This window comes from Heterocephalus glaber, unplaced genomic scaffold (assembly GCF_053883595.1).
Source record: "Heterocephalus glaber isolate CG9 unplaced genomic scaffold, H.glaber_assembly_v1.0 deba00000943, whole genome shotgun sequence".
Taxonomy (NCBI): Eukaryota; Metazoa; Chordata; class Mammalia; order Rodentia; family Bathyergidae; genus Heterocephalus; species Heterocephalus glaber.
In genome coordinates, this window is record NW_028258175.1 from 11893451 (window position 1) to 11919949 (window position 26499).

At 48.5% G+C, this 26499-nt stretch overlaps 1 protein-coding gene across 9 annotated transcripts in view; it reads right to left on the bottom strand.

Annotated features, from left to right (window-relative positions):
* The window catches only part of Vps35l (VPS35 endosomal protein sorting factor like), a 122722-nt gene that overhangs the window by 86256 nt on the left and 9967 nt on the right, over positions 1 to 26499 (bottom strand). For 7 of the 9 annotated variants that reach the window (XR_015450404.1, XR_015450403.1, XM_087208928.1 and 4 more), the window contains exons 4-9: positions 25456 to 25578; positions 24120 to 24144; positions 20282 to 20358; positions 17534 to 17662; positions 10264 to 10348; positions 3484 to 3543 (exon numbers count right to left, since the gene is read on the bottom strand). Coding sequence is in view for 7 of the 9 variants with exons in the window: in XM_087208928.1 (XP_087065054.1) it covers positions 3484 to 3543; positions 10264 to 10348; positions 17534 to 17662; positions 20282 to 20358; positions 24120 to 24144; positions 25456 to 25578 (499 nt within the window). In the remaining 2 variants the exon portion in view is untranslated. The remainder of the gene's footprint in view (positions 1 to 3483; positions 3544 to 10263; positions 10349 to 17533; positions 17663 to 20281; positions 20359 to 24119; positions 24145 to 25455; positions 25579 to 26499) is intronic. The other 2 variants (XM_087208926.1, XM_087208925.1) reach the window with 1 other exon arrangement.

Consider the following 26499-nt stretch of genomic DNA (forward strand, 5'->3'; position numbering starts at 1 on the left):
GGTATGACATCAGCATCACCAAGGAACAGACAGCAAGCCAAGAAGATGAGCAGGAAGGGGAGGAGCAAGCATCACAAGGAGGTACCACAGGACTGCAGTCCTGGTGATGACTCTGAGTTTTTTTCCTAAGTGCAACAGAAACTCCCTAAGGGTTCTGAGCACAGGAATGGCATGGCATGACATAAGGTTTGTGCCTGGGAGCCTGGGCTGCTACATGGAAAAAGCACTCAGAATTTGGAAACTGATTCTGAAGAGACATCAATGTAACAAAGGGAAGAGGTTTTGCTCCTAGTTCCCATTAATTTTTCTTTTATGGTGCTTCTTTTACTAACCCTGAACCTCTGTGGATGTTTTAGGAAGAGAAGTCAGGGCTGGGGATTTAGCTCAATGGTTCCAGTGCCTGCCTTGCAAGCGCAAGGTCCCGAGTTCGATCCCCAGTACCAAAAAAAAGGAAGAGGAGTGACTGATGAGTCCAGCAGTCCTTCCTGCCAAGTGCCCACCCTCTTTACAGAACAGAGCTGATGTGACTGCCTTAATCAGCAAGTGCCCAAGAGCCTAGCCAGTGAAGACCCCTGCTGACCCCGAGCCCACATCAGCAGTGGAAACCTGACAGTAGAACTGCAGAGACAATGGGAATGAGAACCACAAACCAATCCCGTATCCAAGTTGGAAGCAAATGGATTGGTCACTCGGAGTCCATGGGCTTGTCACACATGCTAGATGAAGAAAGGTTTGGGTGGGAGGAAACCGCAGCTACCTGTGTGTCCTCTTCGTGACCCCAAAAGACACTGATCACTTTGTAAACTCTTGAGAGCTAAATTGAAGTTAAAACTCCTGTAGGCAAAGAGCTCAATATTAGATTCACCAGACAGGACTTCATTCAAATGGAAAGAATGAGTACAAATGCCACAGGAGTTCCCCTTCTACATAATGTCTTTAGGCAGAATTCTGCAAAGCAGATCACAAAGCTTTCTTCATAATTTTGGTTAAGAGTCATTGCCCCAGATTGCCAGGCAGTTGTAAGCAAAGTACGCCCCTTTCCCTTTCGGGTTCTTGGGACTAGTGAAAACCATGAAAATAAAGATTTTAAGTGAAAGAAAAAAAAATCATAAAGAAATCATTTGCTAGAAAACAGAAGCCTAGTTTGCATGGCTCCAGGTGAAAAATAAAAACAGGCATTTGGGGAGAAAAGAATTTTAGCAATAAAAGTGCTAATTACTATATTGAGGCAAAGACTGGAAGTAAATATGAAAACAGCCTTTAGTTCTGAACTTTTAAGAGTTTGGGTAGGGAATCAGTTCTAAGTAATCTTTCCTAATTTGCCTCTAAAATGTTGAGTAGTCAATGAAAATTAGGAGGAAGGAAAATTACTACAAGCAGTTCATATACTAATACAAAGCAGAATCTATAATAAAAAGGATTTTTAAAAATTGCTGGTCTGGGGCCAGGGATTTAGCTCAGTGCTTTCGTCACCTGCTGCGCAAGCACAAGGATCTGAATTTGATCCCCGGTACCAAAAAAAACCAAAAAAAAATTGCTGGTCTGGGGATGTAGCTCAGTGGTAGAGAGCTTGTCTACCAAGCCTGAGGCCCAGGGTTCAATCCCCAGTACAAAAACATTAATAAATAAATTGCTGTTGCCGCCAAAGGAAACATGTATTTGGGTTTAATTCCACCTCCGGCTGAAGTTTGCTAGTGCTGGTATAACACATGGCAAATGTAAGTTCAATGATTGGATTAAATTTCCAAAATTCTTTAGCCCACAGAGAGAACCTTCCCACTGGGGCTGGGGGTCTACCTTTTCAGGCTCCCTACCGCCTAATTTGGGGGGGGGTACCAGAGATCGAACTCAGGACCTTGTGCTTGCGAGCCAGGAGGCGGAACCACTGACCTAAATCTCTGGGCCTCTATCTCCTAATTTTGATGTGCCTGGAACACTGAGGTTCTAGAGCAGCACCAGTGAAAGTATTTTGTTTGTTTTGTTTTGAGATAGGGTCTGGTCAGGCTGGCCTTGAACTCACTATGTAGTTGAGGCTGGCCTTGAACTTGTGGAGATCCTCCTTCCTCAGCCTCCGGAGTACTGGGATTATAGACCTGCACCACCACGCCCAGTGGAAATTAATTTTAATAATGCACTTTGACCCAATTCATCCAGAACGTCATTTCAACATGTAATCAATATAAACAGATTATTAATGAGCTACTAAGTCTTTGAAATCCAGTGTCCTTTTTTTAGCGCATCTCAGTTTGGACAGCTACATCTCAAGTGCTCAAGAACCTCATGTGGCCAGTGGCTGCAGCACTGAAAGGCAAGTCCCTGACTCTCTGCACAGGGTTTGTCTGAGGCTAGAAGGTTCCTAAGAGCCTGTTTAGATCCAAAGGTACAGGGAGTTCTGTCTTTCTGAGGACTGTGCATTATTACATAGTTTTTAAAAGATGGGTGAATGGATAGATGGGGGGGGGTGACAGGAAAGGGAGAAGGACAGAACGGGAAACTGGGGGAGGGCAGGAGGAAAGCACGGACAGGGCCAATACTGGGTCACTGTCACTACCCTTGTCTCTTTGTTCCCTGGGAAGAACTGCTGTCAGGAGCAGAGGAGGAGGGGTGACAGCGACCCTGGCTGCTCCAACCTGTACAAATGAGGCTGCTTCCAGGCAGCACTGCTTGTGAGTTAAAAGAAGGATAGAGGAAAAGGAGGCTGCAGCTGAGTTATGCACTACCAGACTCACTATCATTACCATTTATATGACAAGAAATTCATCATCCGCAGGCCCCATTATAATCCCTCGAGGACTTCAAATTGGTTGGCAATAAATTTAAGGCAAGCATTACTCGGGTATAGACTGTCGATTCAAGGCATCTGCTACTATTGATTTATTTGACATCGTTCTCTCAAATGCATAGTTTTAAAGCAATTTGCTTCTTAAAAAAAGGGAAGATAGGGCCGGGGATTTAGCTCAGGGGTTCCGCCGCCTGCCTCGCAAGCGCAAGGTCCCGAGTTCGATCCCTGGTACAAAAAAAAAAAAAAAAAGATATGTGGGAAAACATTAAAGTGTCAAACAGCATTCCAGTATTTGCCAAAATTCCTAGATAGCCCCATTTGAAAACCTTCTAATTTTTTGGATGACTGACACGATCAGAGGTCTTCAAACATGTCCCTTTTAACATACCAAAATGTAAAATTTTATCAGTTCTCAGTAAGTCCTGACTCGATAAAGCCTTCTAATATTTACTTCAAGGTACAGTGATACCCAGAAGTCAAGTGTGATGGCACAGGCCTGTGATCCCAGCACTCTGGGAAGCTGAGCCAAGAGGATATCACAAGTTCAAGGCCAGCTTGGGCAACTTAGCAAGACCCTGTCTCACAATAAAAAAATTTAAAAGGCTGGGGATGTAGCTTAGTGCGAAGGCCCTGTGTTCAATCCCCAGAAGCATAAGGGAAAAAAAAGAATCCCACCTAGACTGCCTAAAAGCTAGCGTTACCTGGTAAGGTGCTGCGGTTATCCACACACATGGAAAAGATGCGCTCATAGACCAGCTTTCCTGGGGGAAAAGGACATATGGTATTAGCATCACACACCACAGAGGCAAACACTAAATAAACGTGTGTCAATTGGGGACACAGACATGGCCTATCCCAGGAACATTTTAACTTGTGATAACACTGCCATCTAGTGGGCAAAACTTTAAACTATGTTCCTATTGAGTTTTTTTGTTTTTAATGAGAGAAGGGACTTTTCCTTTCTGAGAGAAGAACGGTGATCATTTTACCTTTCAGTCTTGAATGAAACCCACAGCTAACAGAGCCTCAGCTCTCTCCATGCACTCCACAGAAAATATTCTAAATTCTATGCTACATTCAATTTTCAATCAGAGGCTGCAAGTGGGCTGAGTCCAGCCTGAAACCAGATGTATTTGACATATATTGAGGGCCCACAAGGTTCTTCAGCAATTTATGAATTCATTACCAATAGGGAAACTGGGAGGATTCTTGTGAAAAATCTGCTTCCTCACATATGATGTGCAAAAATGTGCCCATACCCCTAGAGGACAACACCCAGGCGGACGGCTCAGGAGCTGCCTCTTTTGATGGCCTCTGTACTGCCACTACTGTCCACTACTCTCCTGCCAGCCTGTTCCCTCATTCGGACCTCCCCAGCGGTGCCTAGAAGCATCTGGACTTGAGCTTCCACCAGGAAGGAAGCCCCATGAGGGCAGCAAGTGTGCTCGGCTCATTCACTGCCACATGCCCAAGACCCGACCCAGGCTGGCATCCAGCAGGGGCCAGATGCTTGCTGGGCAGATGGATGGAGTGTAGGTTTTATAGGTCACAGGTCACTGTCCCAACTACTCAGCTTTGTCAGGGCAGAACTAAAGCCGCTGGAGATAATACGTAAACAGATAGGCCTACTGTATTCTGAAAAACTATTTACAATATGCAGGCAGTCTGAACCCCTGACCCAGGAGGAAAAACTATTCTGTGCATGTGTTTTGGAAAACATCATCACTACACGGGGTAAAATGACAGCTCTTCCTTTTCTGCCCCCCATCACCTTCAATTTAAAAGTGTCTGTATTCTTTTTCATAACCCCATTATTCTGGGCAATGAAGAGTATCACATCTCGAAAATGAGAAGGATGTAAAAATCATGTCTGGTCAAGGACCTGGGATGAAATGACGTCATCGAGAGCAGACATAGTGTTAGAATGAAGTAAGGAAAAGGCCAAGCTAGGAGGCGCCACTGTGGTGCCTCTCCCAGGGTGGACACCTACACTACAATCACCTAGTGACACTTTTTGGAAAGGAACATTCCTGGGCCCACCTTAGAACTAATGAAATCGAATGTTCTGGATGGCGAGTCTGGCCTAAGACTGTGGCTTTGAACCACCCTGCTGGGAAGCTGAGCATGAGAGCCACTGACGGAGGGAGACACAGGGGAACGCCTCACACTACACTCGTGCTTCTCAGACCTGGCTGCACACTCAGCACGCGGGGCTCTTGAGAAGCTGCACATGTCCTTGTCCCTCCTCACAGCTTGGGACAGGACACAGCTGGGGCCTCGGCAGAGTCTGTAAAGGTTCCCGGGTGAGCCCAATGTGCAGCCACGATGTGAAGCCCAGGTCTGCCCCATGGGCTCCAGCTGACGCTGTGGGAGGCCTGACAGGGGCCCCAGCTCCCTGCACCTCCTGCCTCCTCCTCCCTGGCAGGCCGTGCTTTCATCACCTGGGCCACGGGAGCACAGCTCTGGCCTCTGGGTTGTGTGGGGTTTGCCTCACCCATCACACAGCAAGGGCTGTGGGGCAGAAGGTACACAGAGCAGACTGAGCACCAAACCCCTTTACTTCCCACACAAACGCTTGCTGTGTCACTCAAACTAGCTTTACAAAAAATACAACTTTCATATTTCACCTTCACTTTTTGTTTTCTTGCTGTGCCGGGGACTGAACCCAGAGCCTTTGTACTGAGCTGCATCTCCAGACTCCCTGACATAAACATGCTTTTAAAAAAAACCCCACTTTTTTTGAGACAATGTCTCACTAATTTGTCACATTGCCCAGGCCAGGCTCAAATTTTTGATCCTCCTTTGTCAGCCTCCCGAGTGTTGTGTTGGGATTACAAGCACCGTCATTCCTGGCTCAAATTCATATTCTACAAAATGACTTTTGGCCAAACAAATGATTTTTCTTTGTGAAACTAGTAGACAATTGTTTTGAGAAATAATACCCATTCCTAGATTTAAGTTCCTTTCTTGATTTTTTTTTAAATTTTATACAGGGTTTGGTATGTAGCCTAGGCTGGGCTTGAACCTTGCAATCCTCCTGCCTCAGCCTCCTGAGTGCTAGGATTCTAGAAGTGCACTCCCCTCCTCGCTCTTGATGTACTTCTTTACGCACTAGGGCAGTGGTGGCAAACCTATGGCACGCATGCCACAGCAAGCTGTTTGTATCTTTGAAAGTTCTAAAAGCTTTGCCATCACTGCACTAGAAGCAGTAACCTAGATTTTAAAACAGCAAAGGTAACAACCAGCATTTTCTGAGTGCTCACTTTGTGCCAGGCACCATTCCAAATTATCTACTGCAGATCCTGCCAACTAACTCTCCAAAGAGGGAAAACACTATGTGCTTCTTTTGTGCTCTAATTCTCTCTCGAAACCCTCAGAGGTAGGGTCTAGGGCAGAGATGGCGAACCTTTTAGAGCTTTCAATGATACAAACAGCCTGCTGTGGCACGCGTGCCACAGGTTCGCCACCATCGGTCTATGCAAATCCCATCCTTCAGGTGGAGAAACTGAGGCTCACGTGCACACGACTCTGAAGGGGGAGAGGCGGGGGGAAGCCAGAAGCCCGTCTGTGCCTGTGGTCTCTCATGAGGCCCCAGTAAAGCAAAGACAGCCACGCGCCTTGCCCTGCGCATGCGCATCTCGGGAGCCCGGGGCTGTGTCCCACAGCCCTGCACAGCAAGATGCTCCGACCTGTGCCAGTCACACCAGCAGCCGTGAGGCGCCTGCCCTGCACCACCAGGAGCAGAGGGGACGACATGTGGGAAGACGGACGCAGGAGCCAGGGTTGGCATCCAAGCAAGGTACATTCCACTCCTGCTCTTTAAAAAAGGGAAACCCGGGGCCCCCAAACCCTAACAGTCTCCGTGAGCACCCACTGGTGTGGGCTGCCTCCGAGGCCCAAGGACGAGCACTCACGACAGATCCACACCATGAGCGGTCAGCCTCAAGCGGACAGGAAGGATGGGGGCCTCACACACTGCTTCTGAAGAAAACACTCCCATGGCTCAGCATGCAGCACAGCGGGACAGCGCTGAGTGACGTCCCCCGGTCCCCCGTCTTCCACCGTCTCTCAGAGCGGCCTGCTGCACTAGCTGCCTGCGTATACTGCGTGTCTTTAGCACACTCAAGAGAACAGGAGGAACACACATTCTAACTTTTTCTTGCTTAAAAAAGGAACACACTCCACAGAGGTCCAGTATCTTGGCTTTTCCACTTTACAACACCCCCGGGATCTTCCCTCTGGGGACCCAAGTGCAGCCCCCTTCCTCCTCAGAGCACGGAGTCCTCTACTGTAGAGATGTGTCATGGCCTGTTTAACTGGTCCCCTACTGATGGCCACTGGGCTGTTTCCATCTCCTGCTATTTACAAATGAGATGAATTCCCGGGGATGAAAATGCTGGCCCAAAGGGACCTGCATTGCTAACTTCCCTGGTGTGCAAAACTGTGCCCACACAGGCGACGTATGAGAGAGAAGATGCAGGGCTCTGACTGCAGAGGGCCCTGAGTGAGTCCCAGCTCAGCCACATGCTAGGCTGGAAACCTGGGATAAGCTACCTGTGTCTCTGGGTCTCAGATTCTTTATCTGTAAAATGGGGATGGTAACACACGCTACCTCACAGGGCTGCTAAGAGCATCTGCTGAGAGTCTGTCACTATGACCTCAATGGCAGCCCAGCGACTCTCCAGCATGGGGAAGCACAGCAGCTCCACCTCACTGCTCAGCTCTCTGGGATGGGGCACTGGGCACGGGGCCACCCAAAGGTGAACATGCTGCCAGGGCCGTGGGCAGTTGGTCTCACTCAGAGGTGCTGACTCACACGAAGGCGGCCAGCAAAGGAGACCAGGGGAAGGGTCACCAGGAGAGCCCGAGAAGCCCTGGCCTTGCTCTCTGACTTCAGGGCTCACGCCCGGGAGGGAAGCGAGCTTGAGGACAAGCAGAGGCGGAGTGGCGGACACCGGCCCCTGCCCTGAGACCCTCATGCAGCTCCTCCCCATCCCCACTGCCTCACCGGGCCACACCGCCCTTGGCCGGCACCCGAAGAGCTGCCAGGACCCCTGGGCAGACTCCACTCCAGCGCACACCTACAGTCCACCCAGCCCACAGGCAGGCAGAGCCTGGTAAAACCCCAAGGGGCTCTGCACCTCACGTCTCTGGGGCCTCACACCTCGGAGTCGAAGCCCACATCCTCCAGGGGCCCCACGGCCCCGTGACCTCTGGCTGTGTGCGCTCTGCCTTCTCGCCCTGCTCCTGCCACTCCAGCCACCTGGGTTTCCTCGGGGCTCTCCAAGCCCAGCAGGCCTGCCCCTACCCCACGGCACTGGCTGCTTCTCAGCCTCGCCTGGCCCTGGCCTCCGGCCCCGGAGCCATGCGGCTCCCTCCTCACCTCCTTCTCACACGCTGCTGCTCACCTCGCTCCCCAGCCAGGCCTCCCCCAGCCCCTGCTTACTCAGCCCACTCCCCCGCCCCAGTGCCCTTCCCCCTGCTGCTGGCTGTTTCCTCATAGCACTGATCACTGCCTGACACAGTGGGGCTGACCAGCCATTGCCCAGGTCTCCATCTTTTCCTGGAAGACGGATGCCACAAAGGGAGGGATCTGTGTCCCCCGCTCCCCGCTGACCCAGCCCTGTACACTCCGCGCCACCTCTGTGTGACCTGCCCCTGCCCCCCGCCCCCCACTCGCCCACTTAGCACCCATCCCCTTTCTCGGGGGCTGGCGGCGCCTTCTTTCTTTCAGGCTCAGCCTGGCCTGGAAAATCAGCACAGACCCCATGGGGGCTCGCAGCATGACACGGGTCCGAGCCTGGCCAGTGAGATGCACTGCGGGTGGGGTGTGTGCACAAAGCAGCTCTCCTTGCCCCGGGACCACGAGCCGTAAAGCTGACAGCAGCGGAGGGCACATAGTGAAGCTCGGAAATGAAGCTAACTAGCCAAGGGCAAGCACTAGAAAAGGACAAGGTCCCGATGACATTGAGTTCCTGGATCCAGCTGTACCCGAAGCCAGAAACTACTCCTGGATTTTTCAGCATAAGCCAATAAATACCCCTCTTTCCCGGGTTAGTTAGGTTTTCTGTCACTTGTTCTAGCTAATACACTCAGGCCCCCGGTCTCGTGGACAGGCCTGGGATGTGCAGAACTGACTGGCTGACGTTTTGTTTCCTGTCACGTCAGATCTTTCGATGAATTACAGGCAAGACTGCTGGGTTACCCAGGCTCAGCCTTGGTAAGACAGCAAATGCCTCTGCTTTGATGTCCTGTGTGTTCAGCTCTCAGAAGACGACAGCAGCCCCCATTTCTTTGGGGCCACCCGCATTCTGCACACCACATATAGCTTAGGGGTCACCTGGTTGGCAAACCACTAACAGCAGGATGTTCTAGCCCGACCAAGCACTACTCAGCGGTAGGCCAAGGGGCCTCCTGCTCCTCCTCTACTGGGCTTCAAGAGATCACTCTCCTCTGCCTGGGCATGAACTGTGGGCTCAGGTGGCCATGGGGATGCAGGGGACCTCAGAGGGACTATGAGCATCACCTGGACAGCAAGGCACTGGTGAGGATGACGGTGCTTCACAGCGGGGGACACTATTTCCAGCTTCGGCACCAAGGCCCATGGGCTCCCAACCCTGAGACAGGAACCCCGCAGGGCAGCCAAGTTCAGGACGTAGTCTGGACCTTGGTCTGCAGTGTGGCCGCTAGGAGGTGGGGGCACCTCTGGGAGGCCTTGAGGCCACCGTGGATGTTCCTTTGAGGGGACTGTGGCACACCGGCCCACTCCTCACCCTTGGTTCTTGGCCACGAGGTAAGCAGATTCGCTTCACCACATGATGCCTCCATGCTGTTCCTGTGCCCCCACAGGCCCCCAAACAATGTATCCACAGGAGCACAGACCTGAGCCACCAAAACTGTGAGTTCAAATAAACCTTTTCTCCTCGTAAGCTGATCATCTCAGATATTTTGTTATAGCGACAAAAAGCTGCCTAACACACTCTGTTCTGCACAGTGTGAGCTTTGGATGCCCATGTGGGGGAGAAGAACAAGATGGCTTAGACAGGACTTGTGCTCCCCAATCTGCTCAGCTTCATCCACTCCCTTCATCTGCCCAACTTGAGATGGGAGAAAACGGTACACAAGGTTCTGCCATTCAAAACCACGCCCTGCAGGTGGACAGGAGGAACAATCTCTAATGTTCTGTCACACCACGGGGTAACTACATGTACTGAAATGTCACGCTGTATCCATATACATGTGTAATTACTGCATTTATGTATATACATACAATGTACTTAATATGTACAATATGTCCACTAAAAATAAAAATGTATGAGACCACAGTATCCCTGTTAGCGGGCATGCAGGCATGGTTTGGTCTCCCTCATAATTTACCTTCTTACTCAAATCACTGCAGAACCTAATGTAAAGCAACTCTACTACCTAATTCCTGAAAAAACAAAAACATTCCCCAGACATAAGATGAACATGGTACTTACCAAATGTATCGAGTATGTCGGTGATGAGGACAAACTTGCTTGGGTAGAACTGAATAACACTTGTGTCCGAAAGAAGCTTTGAGCACTATGAAAGGGAGAAAAGGAAAGAAACTTCACTGTGCCGTGTCTGACATGGTTGGGACCCTCCAGGGCTGGAAAATTAATGATTTCTATAAACAGGACGCTTACCACCTTGTGCCAGGCCCCGTGCTAGGCAAGGAGGATGTAATGATAAGCAAACCACTGTGCTTCTGACAAAGGAACCCAGACTCTCCTCACTCAGAGCCCCGTAAGGAAGGTTCTGGGAAGCGTTGCCCCAGGACCGAGGAAGCCCTATCCAGAAGGGTCTTCCTGGAGGAACCGGGCTCAGTACTCATCTCTGCACCACAGGCCTCTCATCTGAACAATCTTTGTTCTGTTTTCCAGCCTGGCTTCCTCTGGTTTAGTTCAGTTTGGTCTGGATTCTTTTTTCTTTGATTTTGAGACAGGCTCTCACTAAGTTGCCCAGCTGTACTCAAACCTGTGATCTTCCTGCTTCAGTCTCCAACAATGCTGGGACTACAGGCACGCAGCACCGCACCTGGCTAGGCTTCCTATATGCTCCTTTCAAAGAAGTAAATACCCAAGCCTTCTTAAACTTACCTCAACTGTTAAAACTTATTCCCTAGCTGCCCTCTCCAGGAAACACGCCAAGCTTCAAGAGGAAGTGTTTCTCTGGAACTATGATCTTCAGTGCTGGGAGTGGTCCAGCTCTGACTGCATCGCACAATCCCTCCACTCTCACTGGTGCCAAAAGGCTGCTTACACATTCATGTTTTGTTTTGTTTTGTTTCAGGAATGGAGATGGAATGCAGGGTTTTTGCACTGAGCCACATCCCCACACTTTTTAAAAATTTTTTTACTTAGAGATGGGGGTCTCACTAAGTTGCCCAGGCTGGGCTGGAACTTGCAAATCTCCTGCCTCAGCCTCCCAGAGTGCTAGGATTACAGGCCTGTGCCACCAGACCAGTTACATTCAGGATTCCTTTTTTTTTGGTACCAGGGATCGAACTCAGGACCTTGCGCTTGCGAGGCAGGCGGTGGAACCACTGAGCTAAATCCCTGGCCTACATCAGGATTCTTAAGGGAAGACTGAAGCCACCCAACAAGGCCCCAACACCCCAGGCTAAGATATCTTTGTAATTAGAGGCCAAAAAGCTATTTCTACTCAGAAGAACTAAACATAATGCCATGAAAGTCTATAAATTTCAAAGCCAGCATAAGGAACCAAATAACTTTCCTGTAATTTATTATCCCAACAGTTGATCTTCAGATTGGAAAATGTCGCATAAAAATAAAATAATTAGCCAGGTGGTGCACACCTGTAATTCCAGAACTCAGAGTTTGAGGATCATGAGTTTGAGGCCAGGCTAGACTACAAGTAAGATCCCGTCTCACATAATTAAGCAAATAAGAGAAAAAAATAAAAAAAGATTTTTTACATTTAGAAAAGTTCTTTCATATGCATTTCCAATACGCAGAAAATGGTTAAAAGGCTGACCAGGTCAAGAGACAGGCTGACATGTATTTCCACTTCGGCACTGTCACTCAATATCTAAATTGTTAGAATTACGGAGTTTCTCCTAAGCACAATACGCCTAAGAGTAAACAGCATGTCTGATTTATGAACCATCCTCCTATGGCCCAGATGCTAGGGCGGATGGGGGTGTAAGCTGTTAAAACAATAGTGCTGACACGTGGCATTTGGATGCATGCAGACTTCCAATTCCTGATGCCTTGCTTTGTGATTTTCCTGTGCTCTTTGTGAGAGTTCCAACTACATCTGCCCCAGATTTGAGAACTGGAAGAACAAGCAAGCAACTCTGCCTTCTTGGGACTGCTGATAATCCACAGCACTCAGTTCCTGGGGACGTGACATCCCTGAGCTCCTACCCAGGACTGGTTTCCAAGTCTCGAGGGGAAGACCAACCTCCACGGATGAGGACAGACACACAGATTCAAGCGGAAGGTGTTGAGCTGACTTCACAAACCTCTGCACTGCTTTTCTCCCAAGCTGGCCACATAGAACGTATGTTTTATAAAACATAACAGGGACCAAACTTTTTTAAAATCCAAAATTAAAGTCATAATAATTTTGTGAATTGCTAGCTTGAACCACTGGTGGTACAGGCGCGACTGTCCCACTGGGTGGCTTTGTGGTACACATGGATCTAATCACTTGTATGGGTCTTTTTACTAATAAAATTACTAAAAAGCCACTGACGGCACAGTCGTGCCTGAACCACCTGTGGTTTAAGCCACCCAGCAAGGAGACACACAAATTATGGCCCTCTTTGAGTGTGTTCCAATCACTATTTTGAAGATCCCACCGCTTTGAAAGCTTTGGTGCTACTTCCTAACTTATCTGTTTAAGAACCAGGAACCTTGAAGTATGCATTAAAAGTACAAATTTGCTGCTCCCCACAAAACCTACTGGTCAAAGCCTCCAGCCGAGGCACCAGGGAATCAGGGTTTTAATAAGGGCTCCAGGTGACTGCTGCACAAAATAAAGCTTGCAGATGCAGGTTTAGGGCTACCCAGCACACTCGGTGGGGTGAGTATCCTATAACCAACTGTTCTCAACTTCAGAATCCTCTATGGAACACCGGAAAGTACTGGTGCCAGGGTCCTGCCAGCCAGAAATTCTGATTAAACTGGTCTGGGGTACAGCTTGGACACTGAGATTTGTTAATGCTCTCAGTGAAGTGTAAAATGCTATCAGCATTTCCTAAACAACTAATATGTTTCTCTGCCTAAAATACAGGCCATTAAACTTACTAACTTCTAACATTGGTAGAAAAACCCTGAAGAGATGTTTTCTATTTGTTTCCAATGAACAAGGAAACTAGCAGGATTCTAATATTTCAGGACACTAAGCTGTCTAAAATTAATATTTTTGAAAAAAATATTTCAATAACCAGAACAAATGGATTAAAGACCAGTGGCTGAGAAGGAAAACCACTATTAACCAGAATATATTTTTAAAAATTATAAAACCTGCTAGGGAAAAATATGACTAACATAATGGGCAAAAGAAATAAACAAAAGACATTTTATGGACAAGGAAAACCCAATGGCCCATAAGCATATGACAAAATGCTCAATTTGCTTGGGTGTGGTGGTGCATGCCTGTAATCTCAGCTCTCGGGGGGGCTGAGGCAGGAGGATCACCACAAGTTTGAGGCCAGCCTGGGCTACATAGTGAGATCCTGTCTTAAAAAAACAAAACGAACAGAAAAAAAGCTCAATCTTATTAGTATATTAAAACTACAATTAAATGACTTTATTGCCTCCTACATTGGAAAAATGAAAACAGAAAGTCTGCTCACACCTCACACTGAATGGTGGCAGAATGCTGAACAGCAGACTCCCACTCTGCTCCTAGTAGGGATGGCAACAGCACGCTGGCCAGGCTGCGGGGAAACAGCTTCAGGATCTGGGAAACCTGAGGCAGCACCTAGCTGCTGCTGAGCAAGACCTTGCCCAGGTAGGTTCCTCACCTGGAGAAAGGCGTCATGCAGGCACCGGCAGATGTGTCCAGATGTGCACCCAGCAATGTTGCTCATAATAATGAAAAAGCAAAAGGCAGAGCCACACACCCATCCACAGATGGCACAGTGTACACACCAGCAGGCTGTTTCATATGGAACAGAATGCCTATCAAAAGCCTGGGGTGGGGGAGGTTGTTGTTGCTACTTTTGGCTTTTGCAGAAACTGACAAACTGATCCTAAAATTCACAAAGAGATGCACAAGAGAAAAAAAAAAAAGAAAAGAAATGCACAAGACCCAGAACAAGCAAAACAATTTTGAGAAAGAAGAATAAAAGGTAAAAGACTTACACAACCTTTCAAAATGTACTACAATGCTACAGGGATAGAGACAGCGTGAACTCAGTGTAAGGACAAACTCAGAGACCGACAGAATTAGCACTGAGAAATCAGGAATAAACCCTTACTTTTACGGTCAACTGAGTTTTGATATAACTGCCAAGGCAATTCGAGGGGGGAAAAAGGGTCTTTTTTTCAAATGCTGCTGGGACAATTACGCATACACTTGCAAAAAATAACCTTGGACCAGTGATGGCAAACCTTTTAGAGCTCTTGATACAAACAGCCCGCTAGAGCATGCATGCCATAGGTTTGCCACCACTCTGCTTTGGACTCTTACCTCATCTCAGACACAAAAACCAACTCAAAACAGACCATGGGCCTAAGTGTATGCACTAATACTATAAAGCTTCTAGCAAAACACACGGAGAAAATCCTCATGACCATGGGTTAGTCAAACAGTTCTTAGACTGGACTCTAAATGCATCAGCTAAAATGAGAATTAACAAGTGAGATTTCATTAAAATTAAAACACTTCTGTACTTCAAAAGCTACTGTTATGAAAATGAAGACAAGCCACAGCCTAGGAGGTCATATACAGTCATGTGTCATGAAACAGTATGACGGCTGCATATACAACAGGGTTCCATAGGACCCTACTACCCGGTGACAGCTGTAGCCACCTTAAGTCTCTGTATGCACGCTGTGATGCTCTGCCACGACAAAACTACCAAATGATGCGTTTCTCAGAACACGTCCCTGTCATTAAGCAGTGGATACCTGGAGTTGATAAAGAACTTGTATCAAGACTATAAAGGGCAAGAGCCATACTGTAATCCCAGCACTCTGGGCAGCTGAGATAGGAGGGTCGCAAGTACAACCTCAGCCTGGGCAACTAATTGGATGCTGTCTCAAAATAAAAAGGGCTAGGGGTGTGGCTCAGTGGGAGAGCACTTGCCTAGCATGCACAAGGCCCGGGTCCACCTCCTAGTGTGCACAAGCGCATGCGTGCACACGCACACACACACGCACGCACACGGATCTATGAAGAATACATTCAACATGAAGACAGGCTGGTATGTGACTCAGTGACAGAGCACCTGCGTATGCCTGAGGCTCTGGGACTGATCCCCAGCACCACCAAAATAAATAAATAATAAAAAATAAAACAATGAACACAAAGATAATCTAAAAATTGGGCAGTTCTTAGACATTAAACTAAAGATGATACACACTGGCTATTTTAGTATGTAAGAAGATGTTTGACGTCATTATTAGGGCTCTGCAAATTAAAACTGCAGTGAGCCACTATGTCACATGAGGCCGGCAGAATGTACATAAATGCACGATGAGGGTGCTGGAGATGAGGACCCAACACCCTCACATACTGCTGGGAATGGAAACCACGTAGCTTTTGGAGAGCACTTTGGCAGTTTCTCATCAACTTAAACATATCCTTACCAGGTGATCCCAGCAATCCCTAGGTACTCACCCCAGAGAAGTGCAAACTAAGTCTACACCAAGATTTGCACACAAATACTCAAAACAGCATTGTTCACAATAGTCATAAAGTGGAGACCACCAAATGTCCACCAACTTGCTCATGGACACACAAAATTGTAGTTATTTATACAATGGAATACTATTCAGCAGGAAAAAAGGAACAAAGTATTGCTACATGATATGGCATGGAGAACATTAAGCTAAGTAAAAGAAATGAGACGAAAAAGAATACAGTACAGTGGTACCTTGATTCATGAATGCTTTTGTTTGCAGACAGTTTGGTTCATAAACAGAAGCATTTGGCAAAATTTTGTTTTTATTTGCAAACTCTGCATCAGGTGACAAACACAACCACAGCCATCTTTTACACACAAACACAAATGTGGCCATCTTTTCAAAAACCAAAGAACAAATTAAGTTCGTGAACTGAGGCATCACTGTACATAACAAATGATATACAAAAGGTCCATGAATGGCAGAGTTATTGTCAGAAAGTGGGTCTCTGGTCTTGGTGTGGGAGTAGCAGTACGGTTGGACTGCAAATGGTCCTGAAGGAATTAGGGAGGTATAAAAATATTCTCAAACAAGTGTGTGTGATAGTCACACAATTCTATTGATTTACTAAAAAAAAAGAAAAAAAGAAATATATACGTACAATGAGTGTTTCATTGTTTTTTGTTTTGTGGCACTATGGATGGAACCCAGGGCCTCAAGCATGCTAGACCGACCCACATTCCCAGCCCTTGGGTGGACTTTTTGATATGTAAAATATCGTTGAACAAAACTGCCAAACTCTCCCTGCAAAAAAGCCTTTGCTACAAAGCAAATAAGGCCCACTAGGCTGGTTCCTCAGATTCTGCACTTTGTATGTGTCGTACAGAATTGTTCCTATGAGCCAGATGTGGAGTCAGTTAAACATGCTGTGATTATTTGTGTGAGAAGACGTGAGTCCAATCTCTCCAGGTGTTAACCTCTAGCAGTCACAGCTCTGCACTCTGACTATCTGTGGAGAGACGCTGCCACCGCACTGGTCAATTTGGAGTGGCCGACTGGAGGTAAGCAGGCATGTGGGGTGACAGGGACATCTTCTGGGGGTTTACGTAGTAAAGGAACAGGGACTGCGAAGAAATGGGCTCGGGTTCGCCTCCTGCCGTGAAACTGCAAAAAAGATCACCCTTGCAGTACAAGAAGTCATCTTCCGATACTTCCAGTGTTCAGTGCAAAGATGTCTCCCATAAGAGATGGGTGGGAAGGCAAAGGTCGCGTCATTATGACGTCAGGTCAGAGTGAGGTCTGTCTGGCTGAACTATAATGGCCACTTGGAAATCCTGTAACTGTGGTGTGAAAATGGTAACACATGAATTTTTCTCTACAGGACTTGCTCTTTGATCCAAGATCAACAAATGCATCAACAAAGAGAACTCGGGGAAAGTCTTTCTCCTGACACCACAAGAATGTTTTCCTCATCACACAATCATGTGGACTATGTCTTAAAAATGCACACATCAGAGACACACACCATTAATCCCAAAGATGGCGAGCCAACCTGGTCAAGGAAACCTGAAAGTGCTATTCCATCTTTAGTGTGTACAAATCATAAATGTGTCAGCAGTTGTACCAGAGCAGAGGAACGGCACAGCCCAGGGGGACCATTAACTCTGCAACCTGGGGTCAAGAACTTCCTGGAAATGTGCAGCACGCAACTTATGCAACTGCACACAGCATCCCGGGATTAGCCAAATCATAAAAACAAAATTCAGAGGCAAGGTCTTTCAGAGGAAATACGTGCAAATGAGAGAGATGAAAAAATGAGGGTAAGACCCTAAAGGCAGGCTTCTGAAAACCCCAATTAAGGAGTTTTACACAGGAAATGGGGGGGGGCCCACACACCAAGCCTGACCTGGATGACAATTTTCAGAGCCTTCACTTTCTGGTCCGAGGCCCAGGCGTCCTTGAGCGACTGGTTGAGCTCCTCTATTCGGTTCACATAATCCTGCTGAGTCAAGTTCAACAGCTCCTTTTGGGATCCCTGGGAGTGGAAGGCAGAAGGTGAGAGCACTGAAGGAAATGGAAAAACAGTGTCTAGCATACTTGTAGTCCCAGCTCGGTCACGGGTACGGGGGTACTGGCCACACTTCGGGCTCTAAAGGTCCCCGTCTCCCCTCCATGATGGATAGTTCCGTCCTGCACTCAGAGGCTCTGTGGGTTTCCGCCCGAGAGAGCAGGACAGGGGCTGAGAGGCTGGCCCTGGGGACAAGTCAGGCCCAGGTCACCACTGCTCGCCACATGGGAAGGCACTGTCTCCATAAGCTCCCCGTAAACGGGCTCACATCAGTCAGCATGCGGGGACTGGGGCTGACCGTGCACCCTGCACAGCACCAGAGGTGCAAAACACAAAGACAACTGCTTGCTCAGGCAAAACGATGCTCTTTCTGTGCGGCAGAGCTTACGGTACTGAATGGGAGGCCATTAGCATGGACTAAGGTAGCTGCTTGTGAGGACCCGGGCATGGTGGCCCCCGCCCGCACTCCCTGCCAGAGCCCAGGCGTTGGGGGCATCTGCTGGTATTCTCACCACTCCTGGTGCTACACACAGGGAGGGAGCGGTGCCAAGCCCTTTCCAAATGCACAGGGCATGGAATCCAAAGGCAAGAGTCTTTAATGGGTCACCTGACCTGTGAGGTAGGGACTTCCCGGCCTCTTGGCAGGAAAGGAGCCAGGTGGCCAGTTTGGTGAATGGACTATGAGCAGTGTCGTGTGTCCCTTCTGGCTGAGGCAGTGAAAACCCACCCTCTCTTCAGCCCTAGCTGTGACAACAGCGGAAGCCAAGTGCTGAGATGGCAGCACTGTGGGACAGTGCTGTGTCTGTGCCTGCACCAAGTGTGCACCAAGAGCGAGAAATAAACCTTTGCTACATGAAACTACTGACATGCAGGGGCTTAGTCCTTACTACAGCAGGACCTAGCCTCATCCTCACTGATAACCTGCTAACTGGGGAGCCCTGGGCAGCTGCCGCTGTGAGCAGGGAGGAGCAAGGAAGCCAGTCTGCAGGAGAAAAACGAAGAACTAGAAAGGGAATCAGCACCAAGAGGCTACATGGAACTGAGGGACAGCATTCCGAGCCATGTTCCTGGGTGACTGCAGTTCCCGGCGCCAGGCCATCCTGGCCTGGGGTTCAGGGAGAGGCTGCTCACTCCTTCCCACCTCAGATACCCAAAGGCTACAGAGCTCTGGTGGAGGCCCTCAGCAAACTCCTGCCTAATGAGCTGAGGACATGCAGACTGAGGCTCTCCACACTGTGATTTAAAATGTGCCATGTCTGCCTTGGCAGGTAAGCTGTAGGACTACTGGACCCTGCTGAGCACCCAACAGCTGTCCCAGAGCTGGGAGGGCCCTGCACCTCCCAGCAGACGGAGCCATGGCAACTGCCATCAAATGGCCCTTCCTAGTTTTCATAATCCCTCATTTAACCCATGCAACTGTCCTTTATCCCATTTTTTAAATGATACTAGAGATTGAACCAAGGGACTTCATGCTGAGCTATACCCTCAGTTTTTTGTGTTTGGGTTTTCTGTTTTGCTCTTTTGAGAGAGGGTCTTGCTAAATTTCCCAGGCTGGGCTCAAACTTGTGATCTTCCTGCCTCAGCCTCCCAGAGTGCTGGGTGTACAGAGTACAGCCTGTGCCCGCTCCCAGCTCCTTATCTTATTTTATAAATGAAGAAATAAAGGTACAGAACAGGTAAACACTCAAGGCCACCCTTATAGTAGGAGTCCAGCCATGGCCACTACTCAGGGTAACTATGGTGACAGCAGCTAACACATGCAGAGCATGTGCGCACACTGGGTGTTGTGCTAAGCCCTTCATATGAGTTAACTCACTGAACCCATGACAGTCCTATGGCTAGATGCTGTTCATCCCCACATTACAGATAAATAAACTGAGGCCCAGAGCAGTGAGACTCCTGGTCCAAAGTCAAAAAATTTCTAAATGGCGGATCTGGGATTCAAACCCAGGCAGTGTGGCCAGAGTATGACGTGGCACCCACTACGGCACACTGTCTCTCGAAAGGACACTGCAGAGGACACGCATCACCTGTGTCCAAGGCCAGCACATGGTCCCATTTCCGTGTGCATCAGGACAGGGAGGGCTGTGGCCTCCCCAGCAGCCTGCCCTGCCCGGTGCGAGACTGTGGGCCCACAGCTGTCAGCTGGAATTCTTCCAAAGGATCTAGAAATCTCCAAGTACCCTTGGGCACACACCATCTTGTGTCACACGTTTCCAAAGCACAGGCAGGCTGATTAGCAGACTCCTGAGGGCCTCGGCAGCCAGCGGACTGCAAACCCTGCAGCAGGGCGCAGCGCGTGTGCTCCATCCGGCTGCTTCCTAGGAGGGGACTCCAGCTGGTTCTCACTGTCTGACACTGTCCCCAGACAACCGGGCTTGTTCAGGCACCACAGCGACAAAAGATGCCTCCAGAAAACCCACCCAAAGCAGCTTCCCATGTGCTCAGCCAAATGTGCTCTGCTGCGGGCATTTTCCCCGGACTGAGCCAGAGCCTCAGGAGGCCAAAGCAGTGCAGCCCGAGATGTCTGCCCCAGCAGATGGAGTGGAAAGGCCCCAGCCTGCACTCAGCATGACACCTGCTCACCTCCTCAAAGTCGTCCAACTCCTCCAACCGCGTCCGGACCTTCTCTGACATCGCGGAAGGGGCAGTCCCAGCTCTGCCTAGAGAGAGTGGATTTCTGTCACAGACAAGGCTTTTGTCTTGTACGAATACGTATCCCTCACAGAAAGCATTTTTCCTTCTACTTCTCATCATGAAGAAAGATGGAGGAGACCGTTTTATTACAGAAAACTCAGATTTTTGCATGTTATTTCCTTGCGTGACCTAAGTTCCACCAGAAACATCTCCCACGTGGCAGCTGTCCTGGGGACATGCTGGGCCACCTAGAAAAGGTGAATTGCCACATGCGATATTTATGAGATTGCACTCTATGTCTGTTTACTCATAAAGAAAGGCAGTCATGATAAGGATGCTGAAAGTCCAGCCACTTCATTGTTTGTCATGAACAAAGGCCCTCTCAGCCTGACACTCAGTGCAGAACTGTAGTGCCTTCACACTCCCTTCCAGTAGCAAAACAACGGCCTCACTGTATACCCACAGGTGGACGGGGACTTCAAAGCCCTCTCTTCAAGCAAACAGGACTTTCTGTGCTTCCTTCCAGCATCTGTCAACATACTCTGGCTATCAGCAGGGACCAGTGGGCAGAAAGGAAGGTTTTCAGCCTGTGGGCCAGCCACAGGGCAAGATGACCTGTCCAGAATCCTTTCCCCATCTGCAGGGGAGTTCCGCTCTTGCTCTGAGGTCCATGTGGCTCACAGTGACTGCTTGCTCCTATCAAACTGCTGGATGTCCCCAAAGGTTTGGTGCTCACTCCACAGTGCTATTGGGAGATAGCTGGGCCTCCTGGAAGGAAGGTAGGCCACTGGCGGTGTCCTCAAGGGGGACAGCAGAAGATCTCACTCCTTCCTATTCTCTTTGCTTCCTGCCACCCTGAGATGAACAGGCCCCTTCCACCGTTTGCCCACCATGACATACTGTGCCACCAAAGGCCCAAAGAATAGATCCAGTGACTATGGACTGAACCCTCTGAAACTGTGAACCAAAATACATCTTTCCAGGGCAGGGGATTTAGCTCAGTGGTTCCGCTGCCTGCCTTGCAAGCGCAAGGTCCCTGAGTTCGATCCTCGGTACCGAAAAAACCAAAACAAAACTGTCGGGAGCAATGCTACATAAATCAGAATTCCATAGCTGGGCTGTAGGCAGGAGAACTAGGCTAACCAAATGATTTTTCCCTAAAATTATGAAGCATTGCTCCCAACACAAAACAAATACATCTTTCCTCCTTTTAAAGTGATTCTCTCAGGCACTTTGTCACAGTGATGGTAGGCTGACTAATACACAAACCTATTCTTTGGAACTGAAGTTTTTTTCTGTCAAAGCACTAATTTCAGCTCTGGTGCAGACGCAGAAGTTGATCAGCTCATCGCATGGTGAAATAATGTAATATCAGCAAGTACAACAGTAATGAAGATTCCAAATAATTTGCCTATTTTACTTTGTTTCTATATTTTTCTTCCTCTTGAAATATAACACATATGGAAAGAAGATACACATACATTTTAACAGGTGGTTATAAAACCTTTGTAACCACCACTTGGTCATTCATAGTCTTGTTCTCATTCACCATAACTTTGGTTCATGAAGTTTACCCATGATCTGGTGCACAGCTGTGGCTAACTCACTTTCTCCCTGCTTAGTATTTTCCATCGTGTTAATACCAAAATTTACTTCTTTATCCTATTGTCAATGTAAATGTGGGTTGTTTCCTGTTTGGGTTGTTAAAATGTCACTATGCCTCTGGGTTCACAAATACATAAATCTCTGTAGGGCAGTCCTTTATATCAACCACTTAAGGATGAGCTCAAATGCAGATTCTGATCCAGCAGGTCTGGGGCAGGGCCTAAGAGTCTATACAGTATTACTTTCTTTCCTCCCCGCCCCTCATACTAGAGATTGAACCCAAGGATTCACACCTTGGGCAAGTACCCCACCATTGAACTATATCCCCAATTCTTTCGGAGACAGTGTCTTGCTAAATTGCCCAGGCTCACCTTGGACTTTCGATCTCCCTGCTTCAGCCCCCTAAATAGCTTGGATTACACCTGATGAAAGTCTATTTTCTACTGAACTCCTGGTTGAAGCCAATGCTGCTGATCCTTGGGCCATAATTTTAAAATATGGACCTAGGGCAGTGGTTGGAAAACTGTTTTTGGAAAAAGCCTGACGCAGAGTATTTTAGGTTTTGCAAATCATACACTTTGTTACAAATACTCAGCTCTGTCACTGTAGCACAAAACCAGCCACAGACAAATACATAAACTTACTAGGGCTATGGTTTAATAAAACTATAGCTGGGCCAGGTAGCACACACTTACAATCCCTGCTACTTCAACGACTGAAGTAGGAGGATCCCAAGTTCAAAGCCAGCCTGGGCAATTCAGTGAGGCCATGTCCCAAGAATAAAAAGAACAAAAAGGATGGGAATATAGCTCAGTGGTAGATCAATCCACAGTTCTGGAATTACTGGAGCAAGGGGTTGGCCCATTTTTGGGGAGGAGGTACTGGGGACTGAACCCAGGACCCTTCACACTGAGCTACATTCCCAGGTCTTTTTGAGACAAGGTTTTACTAAATTGCCTAAGCTGGGATTGAATTTGCAATCCTCCTGTCTCAGGCTCTCAAGAGTGTTGGGATTACAACCACTGTCTTAATCCCTTCACACTGTTACACCATAACCTAAGTAGTTTATAAACAGAAACCAATTTCTCACAGTTCTAGAACCAGGGAAATTCAAAACCAAGGCCCCAGCAGATTCAGCATGTGGAGCGGACCCGCTGTCTGCCTCAGAGATGGCTCCTTGTTGCTGTGTTCCGCACAGTGGAAGGCAGGAGCGAGGTCCCTTGGGCAGCTTTCATAAGGGGACTAATTCCACTCATGAGGACCTCCCCTGCCCGTCGTGACCTCCCTGTTGGCCTGAAGACCCCATCTCCTGACCTTAGGAGCTGGGATTTTAACCTGAGTGTCGGGGGACACAAGCATCAGAGCACAGTGCCGTCTTCAGATTCTACGGACATTGCAAAGCGCGTTACCAGTGCTTGCTGCCTACATTCCCCCCGGCAGGGCGTGAGTCTTCCAGTGCTCTACATCCTCACCGTGCTCAGGGTCCTCCATCCGGCTCTCTCCCAACTGGTGGGATGGCATGACTGGGGCATCAAAGTGACACCTATGGCAAAGCTACGTGCCCTTGGTCACCACTGTGCTGCCTCAGCCTGCAGGGGTTGAGGGGAAGCTGTGGCGGGCATGGGGCTGCAGTGCCACATCAGCCACCTGCACAAGGACCCCAGGCGTAGTCATTTGACCTGGCAGTGCGGCTGCTGCTGGTTGCTCCACCTGGCAGCTTCAAGAAAGAAACTCCAGAGTTCCATCCTGCGAGAGTATCTCAACAAGCGGGCACTGGCGTTCTATGGTTCTGTAAAAGTTCCCCATGGGCCCCTGCCACACAGCATGCTGGGCCACCCTGGTCCAGACCCTGGACTGGGAGTCTCCTGAGCACAGACTAGTGAGTGTGTGTCCCCTGCACCAGCACATCTGAACTCTCACAAGAGACAGCGACCAGCGACGTAAGGCCATGGAAAGGGCAGCTCTCTGAAGCAGGATGGGAGCTAGCAGGGGAGGTTCTCCGGCTCCCCCATGCTAGCATCAAGCTGCAGGCTTATCTTTTGGCCCTGGTAACCTCCTGCTCTCTTTCTATTCTGTCCAAGTATGAATTTGAATCCTGCATTACACAAACTTTCTCTCTGAAAAGTTGTATTCAAGGTAGTGGCATGATTTTTTCATCAAAACAACAAAAATCCTATCTTACCTTTTTCAGATCCCATGAAAAGATTCTGCAAAGACAAAGAATTCATTAGTATTTTTAAAATCCAAGGCAACACAGCCACTGTTTTCCAGCAAAGCTGTTTGCTTATCCAAATGAAAGACTGAAATACATATTCAAAGGAGGAAAATGGGGGTCACGAACAAACGCTGGAGATTCAAATCCTATTCAATTCAGGCAATAAATACCAAAAATTCTGCTGAGAGAACAGAATCATCTAAGAGAACTGTTTTTTAACTTCTCTGGATCGTGGCTCCTCACCCTCTACAGTCCTGCCACGTTGGGCTGGATAAGCTTTTGTGGCTGTTCTGTGCACAGCAGGATGTTTCACAGTATCTCCAGCCTCCAGCCCAGCCCCCACCCCCGGTGCCAGGAACACCTGCACGGCTGTGACCACCAAAGACATCTGGAGACATTTCCAAATGACCCTGGGGGATAACATTGCTCCGGGTTGAGTAAGTGAGCCCTGAATTAAGTTCGTGCATTCAGAGAAAATGTCAACAGCCCAGCAACTGTGCTGTCCTCCTGCTGCAGCCCCTGATGAGACGATGGAGCCACGTCTCACCTCTCTGCCTTCCTTGCACCAGGTTGCCCACAACTACCCTCAAGACAGTCTAACTGTGAGTGCTGAAGGGACTCCAGGAGGCTGCCTTACATGGGGGGGGCACACTGCTTTTTCTTTCCTTCTTCTGTCAACTCGGCCATGGGCAGCACTAAATACAGCACAGCAGCAAGTCGGAAAGAGCCAGAACCTCAATGGCCTTGGCGCTTCTGCTCCAGCCCCACCATAGACTTCTCCTTAGAGTAAGGAGATCCACACGTTACTCTCGCTGCCATCATTAGCGAGGACCTGGTTCTAAGCAACCGGACCTAACCCTAACTAGCACCAGCGTTAACCTGCTTACCGGGATGGGCCCCACCCTCCTGACCTTTCTGGAACTTGAACAGCTTGCCAGGTGCAGGGTGAGCCTCCTACTTCACGTGCACGCCCCCTAAACCACCTACTTTAGCTGGAGGGCACCCAAGAAAGAGCAAGCTTCTAGCTCTTGGAGGAAAACTAGCAACAGGGGCTCACATGGCAGCACCCTGTCCTGGGTGGGGGCTCTCCGATTTGCACCTCAACCTCCCCAACAGAGGCCCCGCCTCCCCAATTCTTTCTCTCAGCTGCGCCATATCCTTGATTCTCAACTTTTTTTTCAAGATACCAACCAGCACATTTTCTCCCGATGACACTGACACTTGAAGAGACACTGAGAGCCCAGGAGCTGGACAATGGGACAGCAGAAATCACCCCCAGCTCTGAGGTGGCCCTGGAACTCACAATGGACAGCTTTTCCGTAGTTGTGTACCGGGCAAGGATCTCTCCCCGCTTGTTGGCCCAAGGCTCAAAATCCGATCCTACGATGGGGTTGTCATCTCTGTCGCGTTTCTTTCTGGAACTCTCCTAAGGAGAGCAGGACATCTTCAGAGCCTATTTTAGTCTTTAAAGATAAAGTGTGAGCAGAAACTAGAGAGTCCCTGACTGCTGAAGAAAGTCAATCTGTCTAAAGGTTTATCATTATTATTATTATTATTATGAAGAAACAACTTTTCAGGTTGTTTCATCACAAATGACCAAGAAATGTACCAAAACTGCTGACACTCTTTAAGAATCAAGGCAAGGCAACTGAAAAGGTCATTTTTAAAGTATCTGAATGGTGGAGTTTGAATGATTGCTAACATCCGGGCTACAGGAACTAGGAAGCCTCCACGTTGTTGGCAGGAGCACAGACCAGTAAGGCCTCAATAGAGGACAGTCTGGTGGTGGCATTCAAGACGTTCCTACACACGGTCTCCCGCAGCGATGGGCTTCAAGACACTCCTGCAGAGTCCCTCACCTACACGCACCGAGACGTGTGTGCATGTAGGAGACCTGGGCGCTGCTGCTGACACCAGCAACACCCACGGCCGTCCAGTGCCTATCAGCACCAGAAGGGGGAAGCAGACCATTTCACACCCATCCTTTAGAATACAGCACAGCCATTCAAAGCACCAAGGCAGTTCCACTCATGACTGACAGGGAAAGTTCTCCAGGACATGTCTGGTAAAAGTGAACCTGCAGCAAACAGTCCAGTTTATGTCTGACACACTCCGGCTGACTTGAACCACTGGTGGCACAGAATGACTGTTCCACTGGGCAGCTTGTACCACTGGCAATACAAATGCATCTAATCATTTTCATCAGTCGTTTTACTAATAAAAAGTTTACAAATGGTCTGAATCTAGTCAGTTTCTTGAACCTGAATAACTACTGCCCAAATAAAATATCAACACTCTTCATACCAATTAAAGATTATAATAATTTAAAAAATTAACTCACTAAATT